The 27,212-nt window shown below is 30.6% G+C and overlaps 1 protein-coding gene across 1 annotated transcript in view; it reads right to left on the reverse strand.

Annotated features, from left to right (window-relative positions):
* Window positions 1-20,413, reverse strand: part of LOC111621249 (microprocessor complex subunit DGCR8-like) — an 87,406-nt gene extending 66,993 nt beyond the window's left edge. Inside the window, exons 1-2 of the mRNA XM_023363330.1 lie at window positions 20,268-20,413; window positions 506-1,186 (exon numbers count right to left, since the gene is read on the reverse strand). Of these exons, the coding sequence (XP_023219098.1) occupies window positions 506-1,028 (523 nt within the window). The 5' untranslated portion in view covers window positions 1,029-1,186; window positions 20,268-20,413. The remainder of the gene's footprint in view (window positions 1-505; window positions 1,187-20,267) is intronic.
* Between the last annotated feature and the right edge of the window lie 6,799 nt (window positions 20,414-27,212).

Below are 27,212 nucleotides of genomic sequence, written 5' to 3' on the forward strand. Positions count from 1 at the left end.
CTTATTCCCACCTCACATTAGTAGGTTTTTAATTAATTTAATGAAATATGATATTACATCTTCTTTCAAAAATTACAAGAATGGTTTTGACATGATTAGAAATTTAATTATATGTAATTTAAACATCATAGTAAAATCAATTAAAAGAACTAATTTAGATTATATAAATACAATTGATATTTTGTCCCAGTAAAAAAGCTATGAAATACAGTAGCCCTTCATTATATCATGCATTGAGCAATACATCAGATCTAATATATTGCTCATTGGATACATACCAGTAGAAATTCAATAAATGATGATTTTTAAAAATTATTGTCTAAAGTGCATTTATATTTGGAAAACAAAAAAACCACAATAAATCTGAATGAGCAATACAACAAGGGACTACTATAATATGTTAATTACTGTATTTAATAATATTTATATTTTAAAGATAAACTGTAAATGTTGCTATTAATATTATAATAATAATATTTGTAATCAGAATGATAATAAATCATACCTTTCAATACAACTTTCTGTCTTTCTTCATGAGCTAAATCTTCATCAATATTAGAGTTATCATCAGATCTTCTGTTTTTAAGACCTTCTTCTAACATTGCTTCTATTTCTTCTTCTGGAATGTCACTATCTGTGTCTGTATTACTATTATCATTTTCATCCATTCCACCTCCTTCTACTTCATCTAAAATATCAAATTCTACCATTTTCTTTGAAGTATCACTTTCAAGCCCATTTGTATCACAGTTCATTGTATTATCCCTATCATAGAATTTATCACAGTGTAATTTTTTAGATGGTGGTTCAGTTTCTCCCTCGTCAGATGATATTCTTTTTACAAAAGATGCTGTACTATCACTGCTAGCAGGCTGACTAGTATCTATCCCACCTCCACCATGTCCAAAGTCCAACCATTCTGCATCCAACTGATTGGACGAATGCATGGGTAGGGGTAGGTTTATGTCTTGATCTAAACCTTCGTCAGATAATGAATTCTGAATATCACAGGAGTTTGTTTCGGCCATTCTTGTTCCTTCTAAAGAAATTAATTTACCTAAAACAGGAAAGGAAGATATAACGCACTGCCTGATGCTCTGATAAAGAAAGAGCTTATATTTTCTTAATACTCTTTCCTCAAAAGGTCATCTGCAATGCATGAAATATCATCGAGTAGGAAGACTACCTGAAATAAAGAAATTATTCAGATTAAAACAATTACATTTCTATTTAACATAAAATTAACATTTAATAATGTTCAAAAATGAGTTATTAAAAATATTTATATATATATTTTTTTGAAGTGTATAATTTTATCAAACAAAATTACACAAATCAGATATATTAATATAAGACTTACTGTTATTACTACAATAATATTTTCTTCTGCTATTATTATTTATATTATTATTATATTCCTGTATTAAAATATTCAACCATTAATTCTATTTTACCTTACAATATAACTTATAACCAATATTTAAATAGTAAATAAAAACCATTTTATAAAAGTCAGTATACTCATTTAACAATATAACAACAACAGCAGAAGCAAACTTTAAAAATTTTACATAATTTTGGATAATATTGAAAAAATGTGAAATAAAATTAGCAAAATTGGCAAATCTTGTCACCACCATTTTTAATAGATTACGTTAAAAATACAGCTACACAATAATGTTATCAATATTTTTTATTAAATACATTAAATATATGTTCTAAGATAAAATTGATCAAAAACGTTAAGTCAATACTATAATTCCCCAACTATAATCTACTAGGAGCATTTACAATAATCTGCAGATGCAACTTTTCATTGACAAAAAAGCTTATCATCATATAATCCACAAGAATGATTTTTTATTGAAAAAAGTTTGTCCTCATAAAATTTATATAAGTTTACTTCAAGTTTATTTGCTTTCTCAATGTATCAATAATAAAATGATGTAATTTGTAAGGATATTTAATAAATGTAATTATAAAATGTAGTTGACTCCAATTTGCCACTTCTCAACTTAATATACCAGTACTATATGTTTCTTGTCTAGTTTAAAATGTATAAGTGAGCTCTATAATGACCTCTTTATTTCTAGACTTTATCAGACACAAGACTAGATTCAATATATCAATTTATTTTTAATATTTTTAATAGTATATATGTTGGACTTGCAATGCCTCCTCAGCTTTTTTACAGATTTTCTGCAAAATTCACATATTTACAACTCCAAAACATACAAAGAAATTTTAACAATTGACAATTTTGACAACTTTATCCATTAAGTATTCAATTAAAAGCATTGGAACCATGTTTAGAACAATGTGAAACACAATTAACACAGTAAAGTAATATACAAGCTGGCCAACTGTTATAACTACAATGTATAAAAGACACTTAAAATAACAAAGTAATACACACCACTCCCAAATTAATACCTTTCTCACCCCTTTTTTTTGGGGCAAAGAAGCTTCACACAAGTTTTCCCACTCATTTTTTGACAGTGACTACTTCCTCTTAGAGCAGTTTAACCAGACAAAAATTGTTTTGTACTAATTTTTAGATGCACTACCACTTTGCAATTTAAACTGTGTCACTAACACAGCCCACTATCGTTACATATACTCTTGTGCACTCCTCATATTTAGCTATTTAGCAGAAGAAAATATTGCAATTTTAATAAATATATTTATTAAAATTATATCTTTTTACTAATTTTTATTTAAAATATTGCAATGTTTTTGCCTATACCCTATATACAATATGAAGCAAAAGTAATAAGCAATTGTTGTTATACAAATTTGAATTTTAAAGATTAGCTAATAAAAAACACACAAATGATCTCAAGACAACTTGGCATAACTTTTTATGTTCATTATAACTGTCAAATGCCATTGCCATTTGTAAATAAAATAAAATTTGGCAAAATTTGTTTTAAAATTATTACAACATAATAAATAAATTTATTGTTGACAAATTAACTAAAGATAGAGCAATAAATTACATTTTAATAGACTAAATTTTGACATCAGATAACATGGTATAAAATAGGTCTTACAATCTATAGATATGGTAACAATAGCAATTATAAAATGGAGTAATTTGTAACATTAGAAATGCAATTTATACTGGATTATAACTGAGGAAATTATAATGGCTTAATTATAAGTGAAATTAGTTCATGAATAAAGCTTTTTAAACAAAATTTTTAATTTTCATAAATGGAAAAAATATACAAGCTGCAGCCAATGTTATATGATATTATGTGTGGCATATATCTTCTTGTTTTAAGTAAGTAGCATATATATTCTCTGCTTTTGAGAAAATTTAAACTTTTAACAGGTTAATATTTTGAAAAATTGCTATTATTAATAAAATCTCTGTGCAATAATTTTGTTTATTAAAAAGCTATTTAAGTGTAAATCCAATTCAAAATGATGTTCTTAAAGAAAAAACATTTTCTAAAAAGATTTCAAGAGAGCTTGAAATCTTTATGAACTGAATAATTTCATATTACTTTATTTTAGTACATGTATGGTTTAATAATTTTCATAAACATATTTCTTGAAACAATTTAGAATTTTGAAACACCATATTTAATGATAAGTTTATTCTACAGAAAAGAAATCTGACTAATATCTCATCAATTCATTTCATGAAATGCATTTTAATAAAAAAAACTGTGCTAAAGTTTTATAACATATAATGTCAACGTATGTAATATACAGGGTGACCCAACGAAAACAAAACGGCGGAGTTATCGTGTTCGTCCAAGCAAATCGCTCGAACAGGTCAATTTTAATCTCAAGGGGGACATTTTCTGCAATGAAGATTTTGCAATTCTGAATACAACAGACAACAAAATTTTTAAAAACTTATTCATTTTTTATTAACTAAACAAACATTTATTTCGGCAAAAAGTAACGATAGTGGAAAAAACAATATTGATTTTATTTTTATAATATGAAAATACATTATGAAATGGAAGAACTATCACATACTGTATATAAAAAGCAAACAATGCTAAATAATTTATGAGAAAAATATGCTTGTATATATATATATATAACTTTACAATATGAGATTTAAGTAATTTTATTTTTAATATTTCAATACTGTAAGGTACTCATTATATTAATATTTTATGACAAAAATAATTTTTAACATAAGTCACTTCTTATATCACAGACTATTATAGATATAATAATATTTTTTATGTATAAATATTAACAATGACCTCAATTTACTAAATAAATTTTTTAAAATGTTTTAAGCTGTATAAATTTATATGGATTTAAATAAATAGTGCCGCATTTTATGGCATAAGAGACGGAACTTTTATCCAGAAAAAAATACTCAAAAATCACCATGTCTTATATGTCAAGTTGCAATCTCCCATTGATTAATGAATTCCCCAGAATACCTTCAATAGGAGACAGATAAATACCTACATATTTTTTCGTACGTATTCTTCACCAAAAGGAAGTCAGACTTGTATGCCGTAAAATATGGTACTTTAAAATAAGAATATTTTAAATGGTGAATAAAATTTCATTGCCTATAAGCAAAATTTTTAAAGTTCATTATGCCTATAGTTATTAGAAGGATTTGGTTGTTTCTGTATTAATTTGTAACTCTCATGATTTTGAACGTGATCGATTGCAATGTTCACCAGACGCAGAAATTCCTCCACGTCGAAAGCGTAATTTGTAAATTTTGCATGATCTCCCAAAGTTGGATGATGACCCTCATCTTCCGGATATAATAATTTCATTTTTTCCCAAGTTATGTATTTTAATCCTCACAGACGAGCCAAGTCCAAGTAACAATTTTTATCGTCACAATGATATATTTCAAAAACAACTGCCCAATCAGGTTGAAATAACATATAAGTCAATCCTGCTCCATGAATCCCAATTAAGATATCAGTATTACGGGTTCTGTGGCTAACAAAAAACGCACTCCCAGACGTGAACTTCCAGTAAGAAACGAAGCGACAGAGATTGAGATTTTGGGGCAAGTTGCTGCAGACCCAACTTTAAGTATAAAGAAGCTGGAGGCTGTGACTAGCATAAGCAGAACATCTATTTGCCGGATCCTCAAAACTCACAAGTTTCATCCGTACAAAATTAATTTAGTTCACCAATTAAATAAAAATGATTTTGATCGGCGACAACGGTTTTGTGAAATTATGACAGAAAGATTAAGAGTTGACGTGGATTATCTTTTTAACATTTGTTTTTCCGACGAGTGCACGTTTTTTTTAAACTCAATGGTTAATCGTCACAATTGTCGATATTGGTCAGATAATAACCCAAGCATATTTCGTGAAGTTCATAGCCAAACTCCACAAAAACTAAATGTGTGGGCCGGAATNCAAAAATTTCATTTCAATTGATTAAGCTTTTATTTCTGTATTTTTCATCAATTTAAATAAACTTAAAACAGTTTTAATATTTTTGTTTTGTCTGGTACATGAATCTGAGTACATTATTATTTTTTTATGATTTTTTAGCACAAGCAATTATTTATTGTAACATCACAATGCTGGGTTGTAATTTTTAATAATTTTGTTTAAATTTATTTAATTTAAAATATATGCTCACCACCTCAAATTAGTAGTGTCTTACCCCTGTAATTTTCCTGTTATCAATAGTCATGCCGGTCATCTATCTAACTCCTTTTAGAGGAAAAGTTTTGAATTGAAATAATGTGACTTCAGGCTTGCATTGAAAGTTCATATATAGTTAATTGGGCCTTCTGCCCCTAAACTTTCCATTTCTGGTTGTGAATTTCATCTATCTAACTCTGTTCTGAAGATTACGGAAGGACAGACAGGTGGATGACAGTGAAAATTTATAGATCTACAATTTTTTCAAATTGCAACCCTCCAAGTTAAACATGATAAAAATTTATTGAGAACCATGCAATCCTTCAGTCTTTGGCAAAACTAACTTACAGCTTACATCTTTGTTGAAATCACAACAGCCAAAATTATAGACATAAGTTTCACTTGTAATAAGCTATTGACATAGTATTTTGAGAAAGGCTAAGGCTTTTCCTAATTTTACTGCCTGGAACATTGCAATCATAAAATCCTTCTAAGATAAAACTTCATTTTTATAACAACAGTTGTATATTCATATACCAGTTAACTGATAGGTATCCCTAAAATATTTTTTTCAAAACAGGATCATTTTATCCATTTTGCCAAATACGTAAAGAAGTGCAATAATGGCTTCTTACTGTTATGTTTAGAATAATGCCTTTTTGTCCATGTAAATAAGTAATTTTGCTTAACTTGATTTTCTAATTTATAAAATGAATAAGAAATACAGTAGAGCATCGATTATTCAAATATCGATCAACCAAAATGTCAATTAACCAAAAGCTTTCCAGTCGGCAAATTTAAATTTCTGCTAGTGCTCTGGCACTGCAATCTTTGGCTATGTCTTGAGCTATGCCAATATTGTTTCTGTTGGTGTGCGTGTTTTAGCTGGCAGCACGGCACAACCATGAGAGGGTATTTATGCCAGGATTTGAACGAATTTCTGAGAGGGTGCCAGGATTTGAACGAATTTCAACATGGGCTTGGTTAATATATTTTCTCATACATAATCAGTTATCCAAAAAATTGATTTTCCGAACCCATCCCCAATTGATTCAGATAATTGATACTACTGTACTGTACTCTACTGTACTTCCTATAGAAGTACAAGTACAAAGGTCATTCAAGGTTAAACAAGACTTTTATTTCTACACACCAAAAGGAATGTCCAAAACATGTGTAAACTACGCCAATTTTTCGAAATACCCTCCATCTGTAGCAGTCAGATGAACATGTCCATGTGTTTCATTTGTCACCAGCTCTCGTCCTAAACCAAATTGTCGACACCATTTGTATATACTCTTGCCTGCAATAGTGTTTGTTCCCATACTGTGCACTCGATATTCTCAAAATTTCAGCAGGTTTAACCTTTTTCCTTCATGAGAAATTTGATTACACATTGCTGTTCCACCGTTGCGGACACATTACCTTCTGCCATGATTGCTAAAACTGCTACGCGTGCACAAAATATGTCATGCTTGCTACAGAAATCTTGGGATGGATAATGCTACTCCCTCTTTGGGTTTTACAGTTACTTTTTGAAATTATAGGCCAAAAGTCTCATTTAACCTTGAATGACCCTTGTAATATTTTTTCAAAAAATCTGTTTTAAAAGATATATTTTTTCAAAAAGTAATATAAAAATGTGATATACCTAAAATATTCAGTAATGACTTTAAATAGGTTGCACATATTAAATTTAAATCTTTATTTAAAAATAAATTAAAAGCTCTAGAGATACAAAACACACTATATTATTTTAAAGAACTTCAAAATATGCTTTGGTTGCAAGAGCACAATATGTTTTCCTTACAACTCTCTGTATATTAACTATCTATTTTAATCATATTTAATTAAGAAATAATATGTAATAAATTAAAAAGTATATAAGAATTGACAATATATGCATATCACATAATAAATTCGTTTTGTGCCTTTTCATTTATGGTTTATATTTGCTATTATATTATATATCAATATGAATGAAATAAAATTATTTTTAAAAAAAATATTTTCAAATCCATTCAACTCTTAAAATATATTACTAATTTTTGTGATTTAACCTTATATATAAAAAATTAACCATTATAAAATTTCATCTGTTATTTCAGATGAAATTTTATTTTGCATTTTTTGAAACTTTTGTTGATGCAAAAAAACTCAAAAAATTATTTCAGAGAACTTTCAAAATAAACTGTTCATGGATACAAAAATTTCTATGTTCTGCAATTATCAGTTTGGCATTACTCCTCAGTGGATTTACTAAGCGCACTGAGGAGCAATGTCAGATATTCTCTGAAGAAAGAAATGAATTAAAAGGATTCGCACCAAAAAATATACAACTGAGACTGCTTAAGAACCCAGAAATGAAAAAGTAATGGATAAAACTGAACCCCTGGAATTCTGGATAAGCATGAACCTATAATTTCAGTTGAAAGATCATTTTCTGAATTGAAGGATACAATGTTTTGATAGAGACTGAATTTGACTTTGGATAATTTGGAGGTAACATATATTGTGAAATACAATTCATTATCATAATTTCAACTGTTAATCTACTTTCTTGTATTTGAATATAGCAGAAAATGTTTTTTAGATTAACCTATCTCCACCACTTATCATGAGTTTTTTCTCACAAATTGTTGATCACTTCAGTGTGCACCTTTTCCCAACCTCTTTAAACCAATATTTGCATCTCAACTTTCTAAGCTTACCAAAAAAAAAAAAAAAAAAAAAAACATCTCAAACAGTTAGTTTTAATGTTTCATATTAATTTAAAATGATGAAAGACATATAAACAGAATATTCAAATTTTAACAGAAACTCTTTAATTAATGTTTGTCAAAAATTAAAAGTGTCTGTTCTCGGGAAATTATAATCCAAAGCAAGCAATAAAATACTGCTGGATTTTTTCAGGCTATTTCTAAGCTAAAAATTTAATCAATTATGTAATTTAAATTAAAAATAACGTCATTTAGTTGAACATATTAATTTTTAATTATTTGTTGTTTGTTTAGTTATGGGAATGAAACACTTGGGCAATCTGCCTAGGGGGATGCCTTCCGGGAGGTCTTTTTAAGGAAAACTGGCTCCTACTTAGGCGTTACAGACGTGGAGAAAACTATGAAAACTCCACATGGCCAGCCTGTCCAAGCAAGCCATGAACCCATGACCGAACTCCTAGTGTTCAGGGAACAAAGACCACTTGGCCACTGGTGGGCCTAATTTTTAATTTTAACTCCATATTTTTATAAAAAATTAACCTAATTTTTTAAATAATTACAAGATAACGGCCTTTTCATATCTCTATACAAAATTGCACTGCTGATTAACATACTGATGACTATCGTCGCACACAAATTCACTAAGCATATAATTACATAATGCATATGATAGACAAGTGATGATACATTACTGTACTCAAATGTTCAGTTAATTAAACAATTTTGAAAAATTATTGTTGTGTTTTCAACACTGATTAAAAAATTTTTTTTGCAATTTTTGCTTGTTTATAGATTTTTATACGGCAAACTTTGATAATGGTTTTTATTGTAATAATGAAGAGGAGAAAAAACAGTCAAAACTTGATAAATAAAGATAAATACTCTTCTCTATCACCCTGAATACAATTTTATTTATAATGAAAACTTTCTAATTTTTTAAAATTATATTATTATTATAGAATATTAATAAAATGCTTAAATTAAATACTTTTACTCATATTTTATAAATCAGCGGTCCCCAACCTTTTTATCTCCACGGACCGGTCAACGTTTGATAATTTTACCGCGGCCCACTGAGGGGGAACGTTGATTTTTTATATTTTAGATTGATTTAATTTAATAATTTTAATTTAATTGTATTTAAACATGTCTTCAAAATACAGTTACACCAAAAAATAAATATAATGTGATTTAACATTTTAACTCACTAGAACGCTAAATCAATGAGAACCCTGAGCACGTTTCTTTGTAACGCGACAGTTCCATCTGGAGGAAGTAGGAGACAATAACACCCGAAGCGTGTTTCTTATGTCCAGTTTATTTCGTTGTTCCGAGAGAAATACACCATAGTAAATAAAACGGAAATAATTTAATGTTCCTTGGGCGGCCCAGTCCCATTTGATCCACGGACCGGTACAGGTCCGCGGCCCGGGGGTTGGGGACCACTGTTATAAATTATGTAGCTAACTTATCTTTCTTTTAAAATTTTGCAAGCACATAAGCTGACAGCACTAAACATTATAAATCAATTGTATATGCAAAGTACAGGCATACTTCAATTAACAAAGAGAATGTGTTCAACAAACAAAATTACTTTAAGAAAAACTTTGTTCTCACAGGTATAAATACTATGGCCTTAATAGAAATACATGCTTATGTAAAAAAAATGAAACACTTTAAAAAAAAAAAGTTTTATTAAACAAAAAGTTAATATCATATTCCAAACCAAGTATAAAATTACATTTTAAAAATTAAGAATATGAAGTTGAATGTTTATGCTTTTATTTGTCTTTCATTTAACAATTACCTGTACGGATTTATTGCAATTTACACTGATTGCTTTAATAACACTTCTTCCTAAATCATGATCATTTTCAATGTGAAACAACTTTTTAAATCTTTGATTACTAACACTTTTTTGGTAGGAAGTTTTTTAATTTCATCTTTATTTTTTCTTTTTTGCTTCATTATTAACAAGTTTTTCTAAATCTTCCATTGAAAAACCATTATCTTTTGCATTTAATAAATTTCATATGTTCTTTGTCCATATTTTTGAAATCTATTGATTGCACCATTTCTAATCTATTCAATGTTATTTTCTTCTAGTAAAATTTATTCTTTTCTTTATACTTCATTACTTCACACTGAAATACACCTTACAAAGTATAAGCAATGATTACATTATTCCAATGATGCAAAATTGTTGAAATATACACACTTATAACTTGGTGTATGTGATGAGTTGCAGTCATTAGGCAATTGTATGACTTCCTGGTATTGATCTTAAAATTTTAATATTTTTATATTAAATTGGGCTGGAAATTGCAAACTTCATTACCAGAGGTAACATTAATCAAGGTATGCCTGTATGTGAAAGTAAATGTACTATATATCTTGTCTTATACCAGTATATATGTCTTTATAACTTTATAACTGTTTAATTTATTACATAAAGAAAAGTATAAAATAATATTAGAATTAAATATGTAATTACAAAAACAAAATATATCTTTGAAGAACCTTTATAAAACAAATTGTAGCATATTAAATTTCTAACAGAACTATGACCTTGAAGAGAATATGGTAGTATTTTATGTCTGATTTATTCTATATTTAAATTCTATTCTATTTTTCTAATATATTTATAAAATACTGTACATTGCAAATTCATTATTTTGGACACCTTTTAGGGGATAAATTTATATTCAGGAATGAAATAGTTGTCAGAATGTGTTAAAGAACCTTATTATGTGATTTTAAACATTCAAAAGTATAATCTTTTAAATGCCAGAAAAAGTGTGTAAATTTTAATTATTTGTGAACAAATATATGCTTTTTCATGTTTAAAACTTTGCCTTTCATACTAATGAAAGTACAGTAGAGCATCGATTGTCCGAATCAATTGGGGACTGGGGTTGTTCAGAAAATCAATTTTTTGGATAACTGATTATGTATGAAAAACTATATTAACCTATCCCATGTTGAAATTTGTTCAAATCCTGGCACGTCCTTAAGTACCCTCTCATGGTCGCACCAGTGCTGCCAGCTAAAACATGCACACCAACAAAAATAATATTGGAGTAGCCCAAGACATAGCCAAAGATTTCAGCGCCAGAGCACTAGCAGAAATTTAAATTTGCCGACTGGAAAGCTTTCAATTAATTGATGTTNTAATTAATTACGTTAAAAATTTATTAAATTTAAATTCTTTCTTTTTTTTTCATTAATAAACTGGAAATTTACCGCAATAATTCCGTTTTCTCCCGACGTTTGAACGGTGGCACCGAACCATTGATGAGATTTATCTTCCGTTTGAAGAGTTCTATCCCCGTAATCTAGTGTTTCTGATCCTGAAAAGTAATTTATGCATTTAATTTTTTATATATATATACATATATACACATAATTATAAGATCACAGTTTCATTAAATTATTTTCCAATAATAATTTTTATGTAGCCTAATGTTAAGAATTGTTCATATCCATTAAAACAGATGATCATAAGCAAACAAATATTTTTAATGCTTTGGATGATTACAACAACATGAGTATAATTTTAATTTTATTATTAATATCTCCAAGACAAAATTTTGAATTTAGACTTACATTTATCAACTACAGAAGAATTCAAAATTAAAAATGTAAGAAAGAATCATCAAAAAACCTTGAACAATCACCATTCTAAAATATCTTCATTTATATTATGAACAAACAACTTGTGAGTGCTTTATAAACAACTTATGTCACGTGAATTTTTCAAAGATTGGCCTAGATCTTGTTTACCTTCATTTCCTGTTGTTTTAATAATTTTATACTAGTATAATATTGTATAGTCATTAAATACAACAATATTTCTCTCTCTTAAATCTTTTTTAATACCATTTATTATAAAATATTTAATATTGTTATCTGCATAAGGATGGTTGAGTCTCAACCTCCAAATTTTTATTCATTGAATCACAGTTTATAATCTAATATTTTGGGTGTTCTTGTCAATAATATCTGTAGGATATATATAAATATATCTTATGTATATGGAGTACAAAATGCATGTCTTTCACTATTAACAATACTATTCCTATTAATTAATTAAGTCAATCTGTATATGAGTTTATAGATTAAGATAAACAGAATTTTAACTGATTACTCTTTACTCTGTTTATTAAATTCTAGATCTCTGTTGTTGTTTCCTAAGATAATTTTTGTTGTGTTATATATTATGGGATTATATTTGTATTGTATACAAAAAAACTACATGTAATAAAAAGCTTACACAAATACATAAAAAATGTAAAAAAAAAAATTCATATTAAATTGTATATTGAATACAATCACACATTAAAAACTGATTCACCTGAAAAATTATATTTATGTCAAAAGATTTATTGTTGGGTTATGTTAAAAAAAAAATTGTATATATATATTTTTTTGTTTCCCCTTTATATATTGTTATTTATCCTTTTTACTTTTTGTTTGTCGGTCGACTAAGTACGTGATGTAAATTATTACTTGTACTTTACCCAATGTCTACATTCTTCTTTCATTGTATTTTGCATGACTTTGGGCGGTTTTTGTATGGCAGCTCTGCACCGATGGCACTATATAAAAGGGGTGTTCAGTGCGAGAATTGGGCATTCTATCCATAGACTGTAAGGGAAGTGTGTCTTACCATAGACCCAGGTTCATCAAAGAGTTCGTCTGCTTTCTTTGTGTTGAAAAGAGGTGTAAGTCTAACTGTTTTTCTTTTCTTTTTTTGCAATCCATTAACATTGAAGAAACTGTTGGTGAGAGACAACCTTTGTCACTGTGGATAGGATTTCTCTCTGCTTTGCATTCCCAAAGTGCGAATATTTTTGGTATTCAGTGGACCATTCCCCTTGTTCTTCATCTGCCTAATTTTTGTGAGCTGTCATGTGCTAAACACTTGTGAATTTTGTGAATGTACTGTATATAAGAATTGTGTATATAAAATTAGTTTTTTTGCATCTCTTGGTGTGATTGTACTCATGGTAAATTGTACTCTGTCACTCTCCAGCAAGTTTCAGCATTACAGACACTTGCAGATCCCACATATTTAATAAATATCATTTTTGAAGTGAATTAGTTCTTTTAGTCTCCAATATGTGTTTCATTATATATACAGAGAAACCCCAGTTACTTTGATTAATTTTGCCAGGAAACACACTGCAATAATCAAGAATAAAATAAAGGAAATAGCAGAGTATAGTCAAGAATTTTCCAAATTTAAACTTGTAATTTTAAATATTACACTAGATATTTATTTATTTACATACTTTAAAGGAAGGAGGTAACAAATTAAATGCAGTTATTAGTTTTAAAAGTTTATAGCTATACATCAATCAAAGCTGAATATTATTGGGCTAGCAACAACTACAATACTAATAATTTAATAGACAATTTGGCATTAGAGTTAGGTATTAGACGCCATCTCTTGGTAAATTTAATAATTATAATTTCATTAAATTTAAATAATAATTTTAGAATTACTGGAAGAAAAGAATCAGCCTGAAGTGGGACTCGAACCCACAACTCCTGTTTACTGTGCAGATGCATTGCCAATTATGCTACCCGGACTTTCGGTCTGATCTCCCCTTCCAGCATATATAAGCTAATGATATAACCATCGACAGTTATTACAATGCTGGCTGGGGACACATTCAGCGCTCACGACTTGCGATGGCCAGTTGAGTGCCTTGGGAGTTGTTTGCCCATTGTGGGCACTGAATGCATCCCCAGCCAGCATTGTAATAACTGTCAATGGTTATATCATTAGCTTATATATGCTGGAAGGGGAGATCAGACCGAAAGTCCGGGTAGCATAATTGGCAATGCATCTGCACAGTAAGCAGGAGTTGTGGGTTCGAGTCCCACTTCAGGCTGATTCTTTACTTCCAGTAATTCTAAAATTATTATTTAAATTTAATGAAATTATAATTATTAAATTTACCAAGAGATGGCATCTAACACCTAACTCTAATGCCAAATTGTCTATTAAATTATTAGTATTGTAGCTATTGCTAGCCCGATAATATTCAGCTTTGATTGATGTATAGCTTTAAATGTATTGGGTGTAGTAAAGATGTTTGATTATTTAAAAGTTTATTATTAAACAAAACATAAAAGTCATTTCTTTAAAAAAATAATGTGAGACATTTTGATTCAAAAATTTGTTTCTTCTCTTGTTACATGACTATAACAGTAAATGGCATTTTCTATTTCTCAGCACATTTTTATTAAATGTTCAACATTGGATTGCTATTCATTATTTTATGCTTAGCAAATTCACAGTCACAAAATCTTTCATCTAGTTCTTTTAATGTGAATTCCTTCATTGCTGTTTTAATTTCATCATCCTTAATGCTATCATTCTAAGCCTTGAGCACTCGTTCTATATCCAGATAAATGAGTTCTGCATTAGTAAGTCATTATCATGAGACAGGAACAATTTTTGAATATCTTTCTTCTTATCTATTTCAGTTAATCTTAGAACCAACACTAGTTGCATAATCTCTTCTACAGTACCATTAATTTCAGTTAAATCCTTGGAAATCATTGCACATTCAGGAATAAGTTTTTGCCAAACAGCTTTCATGTTACTTATCACATCATCTCTATGCTTCATCAATGTTTTCAAGAGCACTTTTTATGCTAAAATTTTCCCAAAATCCTATAAAAGCTTCTCCTGTTATTTTTTTCAATTGCATAGAAGAATGTCTTACATAGATAATATGCTTTAAATGTTAAAATCACTCCACTGGTCCACAGACTGGAGTAATGTCATATAAGATGGTAAAAAAAATGATTAATGTTTTGACACAAATCACTAGGTTTTATTGGGTAAGCAGAGGCATTATCTAAAGTACAAAATTATAAATTTATATACAAATTAAACTGCATGTTTAATTTGATGTTGCCATTTCAAATTTATTTATTCAGAAAATTTTGATTTTCTGAATAAGTAAACTTAACAGGCAAGCATCTAGCATGTTTGGAAAAGCTCTTGATGAAATGTTGCAGGCAGGAATTGCAAAAGCAACTTAACTACTGTACTTAACTAATAAATCTCAATGCAAATGCAAACAAGTATTGCTGTAACCCTTCATTATCTTAGAATGGTTCCAAAAAATAATTTTTGGGTCTAAGTGAAAAAAATTGAATTGAATGTGAAATGTTTTGCACTATGAAATCATTAAAAAACCAATTATCCAACATTTCATATTTTGAGCTAAAAATACTGAATGAAAATTTTTATTTGGCACAAAAATCTATCACAATAATTCAAGCAGTAATGAAGCAGTAATTGGGATTTTAGTATCAAACCAATAACTCAACAACCGGGGTTTCCCTGTATATGATTTGCTTTATTTGATAACAGAATATCAATTTCAATCAATTACTTTATGAAAGATAATGTTTAAATATTCACATTAATAAACATAAATAACTAACAAAAAATTTACATGGGTTATATTGTAATTATAACTTTATAGTTACATAAATAATGTTTAACTCTGATAATCTACATTAATTAATATGTTTACTTCTCTATTAATCAGTGGTATGCCATCCTTGGAAGCAGTGGAAGTGCCACTTTCCTTGTATTTTCTAAAATATAAATACTAGTGATGTAACGAATATTCGGTTACTATTCGGCCGAATACCGAATACCTAAAAACAGGAGTAATAAATAACAAAAACATAGTAAATTAATCATTTTGGTATTTAGATTTAATGTTATCGAGTTAGTGTTGTTTGTTTATATTTATTTATAACTTGTAACATGCACAAAATAAAAAAAGTCACATATATTCACAATTTATAATTACAAAGATCAGCACACGTACACGTCTATCGTTGGAGAATCCTCGCACATCTGAGGATCTGACCCTGCTTATTTAAGCGCTCATCTTTGCTCTTCCCTTTCTCTTTCCTCTATCGCTCTAATCCATGTATGCCTGTGCATACATCATAATACGCGCTCACGATACTTTCGATTCATCACTTTTCCGTCATAGAGTTCCCATTTTACAATTACGTGACTCAGCCTGGTGATAACGGAGAAAAGAGACAGATAGGACGTCGATATAAGTCAGTTATGATTTCACAGATTCGAGACAGCTTGATAGCCCGAACGGCCCCTGGCTTTCGCTCGTGCACGCTAAGTGACTTACATTACAAGCATTTAGCTTTCCGAAGACTATGACAACAATTGTTTGGCATTGACAGCCGCGAATTTCGTGCCAATAAGCTGCCTAGACTTGTTTGATTATGTTATCGACTCAATTTCATATTTATTTTCACATTTTCACTTTGCGGTCCTTCTCTGTTCTTCTTCCGTTATTTACACGTGTAGGTCATTTCATTGTTATCCACATTTGATATCATCATTTATCACATACTTCCATGACACTCTTGTCTGTCCGCCAGAACTGCCAAGAATTAACGCGATTGGCAAAGCATAGTGACAGCGGGCCAATAGAGAGCAGGATCCTTGCCATAATGCAGTTTGCGCGTCAATTTTCGTACGTGCGTTAATCAAGCCGAATAGTTTGGCTGAATATTCGGCTATTCAGCCAAGCTCCTGGCCGAATATTCGGTATTTGGCCTGAGGCCGAATATACTATTCGTTACAACACTAATAAATACATATTGTGCGATTATTTTCATATTTTAACGTACAGTACTTTGAATTAATTAAAATTAATATTTTATTATAACCGCATTATGTATCTTATTACAAATTTCTATACTAATGTGAAAAAAATGATAAGATTGCTATCGTATATACAAATATCAGTGTTGAAATGGAAGCACTGTATTGTCGAATACAGGACAGCTTTCACGGCCAAAATAACTGAGTGGTGTAAAGCAGCCAGATTATACACATTCGCGCAGGTGCTTTACAGAGCACCTACCTCACATAGTTTAGCTGGTGGAAGCTACACACCAAAATATTGTATAACGCTTTCAATGTTCTATCCAGGACCAGTTCCAGGCTGTTAGCCGCCTGCCTGCTAGATATTTGGCCGCCCTCGCCCCATTATGTGAATCACGAGTAGATTTATAACTTAACCCAGCCGATAGAAGTTTACTGGCATGTTTTTATGATAGACAGTATTAGTTGACAGTTTTAAAAAAATTCATTAAAATATTTGATATATTTATTCTACTCTCCCATCTCGTATTACTTACAGATTTCAATGTTAAACTAGTGACATTACAATTTAGTATGTCCCATCTATAAGAGAATGCAGAAAAAAATGTGTACAATTCTTGTACAATGTTAAAAAATTAACTGTTACTTTGGCAGCATCATTTACAACTAAATTTAATGAATGAGATGCACAAGGTACAGAAAAAGCTGTAGAATTTATTTTCCTTAAATTTACAATTTATGTATCCATTGTCATAAAAATTTGTCTTTCCACTTCTTTCCCAAGACTACAAATATTCAAGTACAAAGTAACCAGTTTTGACTTATTTCTACTTAAGTAGTAGTTAAATAATTAAGAGATTAGGGAATTAGGGACATAAATAAAACCCTGCCAAAAGAGCTGGAATATTAATTAAACTAAAGCTTAACCAAACCAATCTCTGGCTGAGTACAATGGGGACTGATTTCTTCATAACATTAGATGTAATAAAGACAGAAATTTTTCCAGTTCAACGAGAGTAACTGAAAAGTAAACTTTGGAAATTTCCAGGGACACCTGGTCCTAAAACAAATTAGTTAGAAAACAAATGATGGACAGTCTACAGCTATGGTGAGAAAGTTTTAAAATTTACAACAACCCTGTCGCCTCCTTTGAGGTATACTAGTGTTGCGACAAAAGAGGTATTTGACATTGACCGGTATCGGCATCCTGGTGATTTGGCAGCCCGCGTGCGCGCACGCACTGCATACCTATTGGGACCGTCTCTGATTCCATATATTAGCCACTGGTATGGAGCTATTTGACTAAGTGGATTGTTTTAAGATTTAAAAAGTAAAGAATATTTTATGTTATTTTAATGTATATTTCTTCACAAAACTATATTTAATTATAATTTTCTTTAAAAGTATATTCATACAATTGAAGAATATTTTGTACCAGGTATGTACAGTACATCCACCACACATTTTATTTCACAAACTAAGTTTTTATTATTTTATTTTTAATTGTAGCCCTTATATCATGGCTGGCGATTCGGAATATAATTGTGATATTAAAAATACATTTAGAGAAGTGTACAGTTTTTACTGGCTTATTGAACAAACGAATACAAATGGACCCTAGACCATCACTGATTCACAATTAACCAATTGCTCCTGAAAGTCGGCTTCTTAAGCCCTGGTCACACTATGCGATTTCTAGCCGCGCAGGCAAATGCAACCGCGACGGCTGTTCCCGTTAACTAGTAATCCCCCTCGAAAACCGGCGCGACTGCAATTGCAACTAGAAACAAAAAGTTTGTTCTACTCGCAACGATTGCAAATGCGCATCCAATCAACAAACGCCTTTATGCCACGTCATACAGTGACAACATTGAAAATAGTTCATCATCATGGCGGATAGTCAGAGGATTAATACTTTTACAGAATCGAGATTGATCGAGCTTATTCAGGCTCACGAATACCTGTGGGATTTTAATTCTTCGTTTTATCGAAGATTTTATCTTTTCATGTATTTTCGCCAGCTCTATTAAAATAATCGCCTTTTTTCTTTTATTCATTCCAGAAAAGGAACTGCTTGCTATTTTAATAAGAAAAGTGGCTAAAATTCCGTAAATACTCTGAAGTAGAACGTAAAATATCGGCAAACTCACGAAAGTAGTCAAAAACAAGCTACTGTAATTTTATTGGTTTATTATAGGGTCACGTGTTTCCGAGTTGCAACGTCAACGAACAATGTGTGACCACAAGAAGACGCGCGCAACTCGCGCTTGTTGCAGTTGCAGTCACCTGCGTGGCTACAAATTGCATAGTGTGACCAGGGCTTTACAGAAACGCAGCTTCCCTATCATCAAATGTCATGGCATGCCACTTCTATTAATGTATTCAAACCATACAAGTTATCAGTAAAACCACTTAAATATATATATGAATAAATCAGAGCTTTCAATTTACTTTCATTCTAACTTCAATACCAATCATATTTGATATTATAAGAACTAGATCAGTGTTTCTCAACCTCTAACAAATCATTGCCCCCTTCAACGTAGTATCGCCCCTTCAATAAAACTGTTTTGTAGTATCGCCTCCTTCATTTCAAAATTCTGATGCTGAGGGCCAAGGCTAACACCAAATTTGTACTTCATTGAATAGACTAGTGACCAGTACAATGTTATTTGTTTAGTTATTGTACGATATAACGAATAAAATATCTAATTATTCTTAATATAATGTTTTACTAAATTGCCCAGAAAATTGTTTTTCGCCCCCAAAATATAAATTGTTACTAATCGCCCCCTCAACATGGAAAAACACCCCCGTTGAGAAACACTGAACTAGATAAATAGTAAAATAACCTTCAAACCCAACAACTAATTTATTCTATGTGAATGTTTTCAGCCTGCTTTACTGGCCATCATCAGGCATCTTAGGTCAAATGAGGCAAAGTCAAACAATCTGCTGAATTATTGGGCTATTTTCAGGCTGCATTTTTGGAGTTCTTAAATTTGATTCTTTTAGTTTTGAATATTTGCATTGTTTGTTCTAAAATGCCTGATGTTAGCCAGCAAAGGTTGAAAACATTCATGTGAAATAAATTAGTTGCTGAATTCAAAAGTTATTTTGTGTGTTGTTCTAATCACATACAAATATTAATGAAATTTAAATCACATTTTAAATAAAAATATTCATACAAAATTTACAATAATAATGAATAATAATTCATCCATGTATAAAAAATAAATTTATAGATAAATGCAATATACTTACTCCCAAACCAGGCTACATAACCAATTGTTCATATGGTAGGGCTAGTGATCAAAAGATTACTTAAATTATAAATAACCATGTCCAGAATTATATAAAGAAACAATTTAAAATTATGCATAAATGAATAAATATATATTATCAATTACATAAACTAAAAATACACATAGCATATCAAATTAAGAATAAAAAGCAAAAATTAAACCATTTTGATTTAAAAAGTATATGTAAAGAAAAATTTAAATTTCAAATATTTTCATTTATAAAGTTATGTATAACTTTCATTCATTGTTCCTTATAACTAAGATAATTCTATTCTTAAGATAATAGTTTTATCATCATTTTGCCTATTCTTATCTTTAATATCTCTTCTGTTGAATTTAGTATGATATTGATGTCTTTAATTTGTCATTATAGACGTAACATTTTACATATCTTCATATAGTTATTATTCTTCTTAGGAACAGACTTGTCTTAATCAAGTACAACTCTCATTATACATTTCTGAAAATTTTAAATAAAACACAAAACATTTTAGCAAAACTATAGTAGTCATTGATTTATCTTCTGCTATTTAAGCATTATATATATCAAACAGGGATATAATTATTGATTATTTTCAAAAATAATCTCATTCAGAAGTAGAATCTTACCAAAAGAAACCAAAATTTTTTTTAAAATCCAGGATGATATATGATTTAAAATATTACAAATTGAAGAGTAAATGTAAATAAAACTTTGATGTCTTCACGCATCATTCACAACTGCAGGAACAATTAAAACGAGCTAAATCAACCTTTCCTTCAAGGCTCTTCTCTGCTTATGAATATGTAAACTAATTACTGGTAAAAATCCCTTCACCAGATATTTGTAAAAATATTTCTCAAAAAAGTTTTAAAAAATCCAGGACAAGATATATGCTCGGCACAGTTACACTTCTAAACAAGATCTTTAGGACCTTATCGGAACCACGGACCATACTCACAAGAACAAAAAAGTCAAAGGAACCATAACTCTACACGTGACCCTTAGCAAGATACGGTCCCCCAGAAAACAGCCTACAATTCATTGGTGCACAAGAATAGTGACACAACTCAAAAAAATAGTTCATCCTGAACAGCCATTTAAAAATTTCTTTATTTCTGCAAGACTGTCATGATCTTGGATTTTTAAAATTTTCAAATCTTTATTTCCAAAAAAGATTGAAAATTTTAAAAATCCAAGATCATGACAAAGCCTTGCAGAAATAAACTTCTAAATGACTGTTCAAGAAGAACTATTTTTTTTGAGTTGTGTCACTATTCTTGTGTACCAACAAATTGTAAATTGTCACTCCACTAAGACTATTGTATTTAACTATTTTGCCCAGGCAATTATACCAGTTTTGAATAGCCCACGGGATCATTCATGGAATACTAGACATTATATAGTTTTAGTGGGTTCTGGCGGTGGCTGGGTTGGCCCCGTGCGGGCACCAAGAGACTCACAATAAAGTGCACGACTACATGCAGAGCATAAGACTAGGCATGCGACGGCAAACTCGGAACAATGCACGGAGCACAGAATATAGACAGCAGTACCAGTTCACGGTAAAAACTGACCTTTGGAGGCAAATATCTCACAAAGGGTAGCATGTACTGTACAGGTATGGTCGCATTGACTTTTTTGCTCATACTGTAACTCTGAGGAATGGTAAATCCCTCATTCAGAGTTTACATCTTACCCTTCAATTTGTAATATTTTCAGAAATTTTTAGTTTATACATAAAATTCAGCATAATTAAGTAATAGACTCAAATAACTTATTTTAAATCTTGAAATTTAAATTAAATTTCATGAAATTACCATATAAATGAGCAGATAATTTTTATTGACACTGTTTTCTAATTGTTAAATCAACAAAGGAATTTATCGAACATCACGTAAATATCAATAAACTCGTTCGTGTGGCAAACAATATCAATGAACTTTTTTCAAAGTAAAAAAATGACTCAGAATATTCGAGCAATTAGAGAAAAAATAAGCTATATTTGTAGCAGTATACCTAAGATTATTCTTAATAATATATATTCATACATATATTCATTTGTATACGCTATTAATCTAAATACAATAACAATGACCAGATTAACTAGAACGGATTGCTTACCGCCATCAAAAGAAAGAGGCTCAGTGTTGCCAATCTTTGTACAAATAAAAAAAATATCCATAAAGGTTAATAAATCATAATAAGAATCAATTAACATATCTGCTTTAATATAAAATATTAATTTTAAATAAAAATTAATATTAAAATATATGCAAGATAGGGTTGATCGGATTAGATTTATTCTCGAGCAACCACTATGGATTCATTTACTGTATCAATTTTATTCCCATTGTTGAGGTTTATTTAAGTTTTCTTGAATCTTATCGTAATTAGAGGTACCGAATAATATCTATATCAGCGTTTCTCAAAGTGGGCGATAACGCCCCCTTGTGGGCGCTGGAGGCTTTCAGGGGGCAGTAGAAGGCTCAAAGAGAATTGGGGGGCGTTAAGGAAATCTAGAGGGGCGACGGCAGACAAATTCTATATATAAAAATTCGACGGAATATATATAAAATGTTGACATTTTATATATTTTTTATTTTTTATTGAAGGTCACAACTTGAATATTTCTAACACATTGACTTTTATTTTAGCTCAGTGTTTCTCAAAGTAAGCAATAACGCCCCCTTCTGGCGCAATGAATAGATCTATGATAGAGGCAGGGTATTGAACGGTGATCAAAGGCAAACTTGGGGCTGATAAGAGGAAACATTGCGTTTAATGATTTCCAGATGTTGAGAACAATGTACAGTAAGGACACAAAGTGTGAGATTCATAGAAAAGTTTTCCTAAGAATATTTCCAATCCTTTTCTCACACGAGAAAATGGGTTAGGGGCGTTGGGTATAACTTTACGGAACAAAGGGGGCGGTGGATCGAAAAAGTTTGGGAATCACTGATCTATATGTTTATAAATACGCAATCTATTGTTGATATTTTGGATCATTAAATAAAGGAAAAAATAAAATAACTATGAACTTTTCACTGCAAAAATTTAATAAAATTCCTAGAAATTAGCCTATTTTTCCTTTTGTTATTTCCGCCCTATGCTACCCGAAGCAGCCGAGTGAAAAAACGCGTTGGTGAGATGCGAATCCGCATAGTTGGTAGTTGGTTCGCATCTCACCAACGGGCTGAGCACGTGAAGTTTTTCTGGGCTTACTTTGCGTGTCTAACATCTAAATAGGGGCCAGTTTCCCATTGAAAGTCCTCTCGGATCACAATTCCCTTGGCAGACTCCCCATGTGTTGTGTTGCCGTATCCCACCAAACCAAACCTTTACCGCCCTGCGGATACTAATAGGACCTTTTTAATAATACCCACTATGGGTTCAACATATCCGGAGCCGTGTTCAGTATCGCAGAATTCTTGCTAAGTCTAGTTATGCTGAACTCGTTTCTAATGAATAAATTTATACTTCGTTGTAAATAAGTTAGTAATGGCGCAAAAGAAAAGCCGCCGGTGGAATGCTTTTACGTCACTTGTTCCAAACAAAAAGAATACTAAACTTTTTGGGTTCTTAAACTTCATTCTTCCGAGATAAGTCAGAGCCACTTTCATATTATTAATATACGTATCTAAAGTTGGCCAATAGATGAATCATGGGCTTGATGAACTGTAGTGACATAACAAAGGCTCTCCCAGTCTTTTGTAAAACGCAATATGACAAATTTTTTGCGATAAAAATAACGCTACTGATTAGAGTTGCCACACGTTGAGATGCTCGATGTAGGACAAATCGATAACCGAAAAAAATAGGGATTGATAAAAGAAAAGCATCAATAAGCATGGAGCAAGTATACATGGAGAGGACAGTTCCTATACTCTCTATGCTTTAAAACTTGTAGCGACTGATGATGACGTCATCATCAGTTAATTGTCACCCCAGCCACTAGGGTCGCTACAAGTTTTAAAGCATAGAGAGTATAGGAACTGTCCTCTCCATGTATACTTGCTCCATGGGTGCTTTTCTCGCTTTATCAAGATGGCTGCGCTCATTGATAGGCTCGTGAAAATTGATAATTCTTGATTATAATGTTACATTTCAATCTATTAAATAATAAAAAGTAAATACATAAGAATTTAAATGTTTGTTCGATGATTACTCTTGTTGTGCTTAATCGAGCATTAAAATACTTTTGCATTCTAGTTAACTGTCATTATTTTTCACCGAGGAGCAATGACAAAAGAGATAGCTTAAATCCATTAACATTATTGAACACGTCGAACAGTGAGATTATAGCCAACTGTAAAGACGCCATATTGTTTCGTCATCGCTGTAGTATTTGATGTAAAATTACTACGCGGATGCGTGCAGCTTTCGCTTCAACACCGCTGTTGCACTGCTGGATTTAGCAACGAACGCAAAGATACTGATTACCGAACCAACATTTGAAACCAACGGCCGCCATTATTATGACTGGCAAAAAGTGAATTCTTGTATTCGTGGTCCTGTGTTTTTGTCATCATTTACCTTAGAAATTACTGTCATATTTTATTGGCGAGTCCCACTAGACATTAAACTGATATTTAATGCATTGTAAGTGATAAAAATTATAATTTTTGACATAATATAATTCCAAGTGGAGTGTCAAAAGAACACGCACAAAACAGCAATTGTAGAAAATATAGTAAAATGTATTTCTGAAACGATTTTTATCCCTACTAAATGCGAATCATTTACAAAATTATCGATTCATTTGTAAAAACACGTGTTTACGACACAATCAAATTTTTAAACCATGATTTAAGAGTTGGAAAAATAGCCAAAATTAAGAATCTGTAATCACTTGTCTGTAACTGAATTATATGCATAAACTTCACCTAATGCAGCAAAATGATTCAACGTAAACACCCGATTTTTTAAAACGAAACTGGAAATTTTGTCTAGATTTTTTCGCCATATTTTGTTTTTTTAATAGTTTTTAATTAAGGTTGGAAAAAGATGTTTTCTTAAAGTATGCCGCATTTCTATACTTGCTACAATTCTAATCCAAACGAAGCTCTACTGCATCGGGACGTAATCAACTGGGACATAGGATCTATGGTACCGAAACCCTCTCTGGCTTACAATGATAATATCGACTAATGAAAACTCATTCGTGTGACCAATCATCATTAGTTTCATCACCTGACGCTTCCGTTAAAATCAATGTTTTAAGACTAGAAATTCCCCGCCAAGCATGACGGACTACTTTCTAGAAGATGAGAGATTTCAAAAAATTCAAGATTAGCTAATATTTCTACAAATTAAATACCTTGTTCTATCCGTTGATGTATAATTGGTACATGATAATACATACTGTATTTTAAATAACAGGCTCGTTAGATCATCGCTTCCGATTGGATAATACGTAATTACTATGGAAATTTTTTTCTAAACTGTAGTAGAAGCGACAAGATGCAGCTATATTTTATACTTTATTAAATTTTAAATTTAATAAAGTAAATTTAAAATTAAGTCATTTTCCGAAATATTTTAAAATACAACTTAAGATAAAGACATCACCGACGTCACTGCAACGTAGATGACGTCACTGAACCGAAATCGATAAAAACCTTCTTTTTTATATAGCTAATAACTAATATTTCTTCAAATTAATTATCCTATAATTTCCGTTGAAATATAATTTCAATTCAATTCAATTCTTTTATTAAACACCCTGTAGGTGCATTCTCAGTACCGTTTAATACATAGCTGAGAGATATATGCACATTATTTATCAAAATATATTTCGCAGATGAAGAAACCGCTTAACATATTGTAAGTAAACAAAAGACGGCGGAGTAGTACATTATTAGTATAAAGTTACATATCGATATCACAGTAGTGAATTAAGATAGAAATACAAGTTTTTGGTGTAACATAGTAGATATATACTTACAATCTGTCATGCAGATTGTTTAACAATATTAATAGAAAGAAATACATAAAGAAAGAAAAAAAAAAATAAAGATAAAATAAAGTTAAATTAAGATTAACTAAATCTAAATTAAAACTAAACTTATGACTATCTTAGAACTAAACTTATACTATTTGACAATTTGTTGAGCGTGTTGTATTTATATCGTATTACAGGTGGAGATCCTTCAGATTTCATGAAGTCGAGTTGTTTATTGCACAGTTTATTTTGATGGTGAGTTTTGTCAAAGATCATCAATGATGAAGCCATTAATAGTTTATAACAGATGTTAGGGTAACACAGACTGTCGACCATTTAAAGTTTATGGAGCGAAGTCGTATGTTCCACAATGTCTTCCCAATCAGATGGTGTATTCTTGTCTAATCACATCATGATGGACCATATGTAATTGATGATACAAGGACACAAGGCTCTATTAAAATTACTTGCCTGCAGCACAAACACTTGTAAAACGTTGAAATATAAAAAAGAATATAAACAAAATTTCACTTGGAGAAAAATTTGGTTCTAATTCATTCTGCTTTTATCTGCCAGCTTAAAAGGGGTGTTCGCCCCTGACCAAAGTGCTGGCTACGTGCAGTTTTTCGTATTTTCTTTACGTGTCTAACAACTGAATAGGACCAGTTTCCCATTGAAGTCGTCTCGGGTGGCACCCTCCTTGGCAGAACGATATGTTGCGTTGCCTTATACCATCAATTCTATTTTTCTCCCGAATTTCTATTGTTTGTAGGTTTAAATATAAATTTGGTTGTCTTAGTTTTGAACTTCATCTGTTATAGATTATTGATATCATGCGTTTTATCATGCAAGTATTTTTTTATCATACTCAAGCACTTATACCATACAATCCGTCTATGCCTAGTAATCGAGAAGTCCTTCCTCGCCTCTCATCCATGATAACGTTGTGGCAAACTATACAGCGTTAGTATGATAGTGCA

The sequence above is a fragment of the Centruroides sculpturatus genome, unplaced genomic scaffold (genome assembly GCF_000671375.1).
Source record: "Centruroides sculpturatus isolate CEXI.00-Female unplaced genomic scaffold, Cexi_2.0 scaffold283, whole genome shotgun sequence".
Classification (NCBI taxonomy): Eukaryota; Metazoa; Arthropoda; class Arachnida; order Scorpiones; family Buthidae; genus Centruroides; species Centruroides sculpturatus.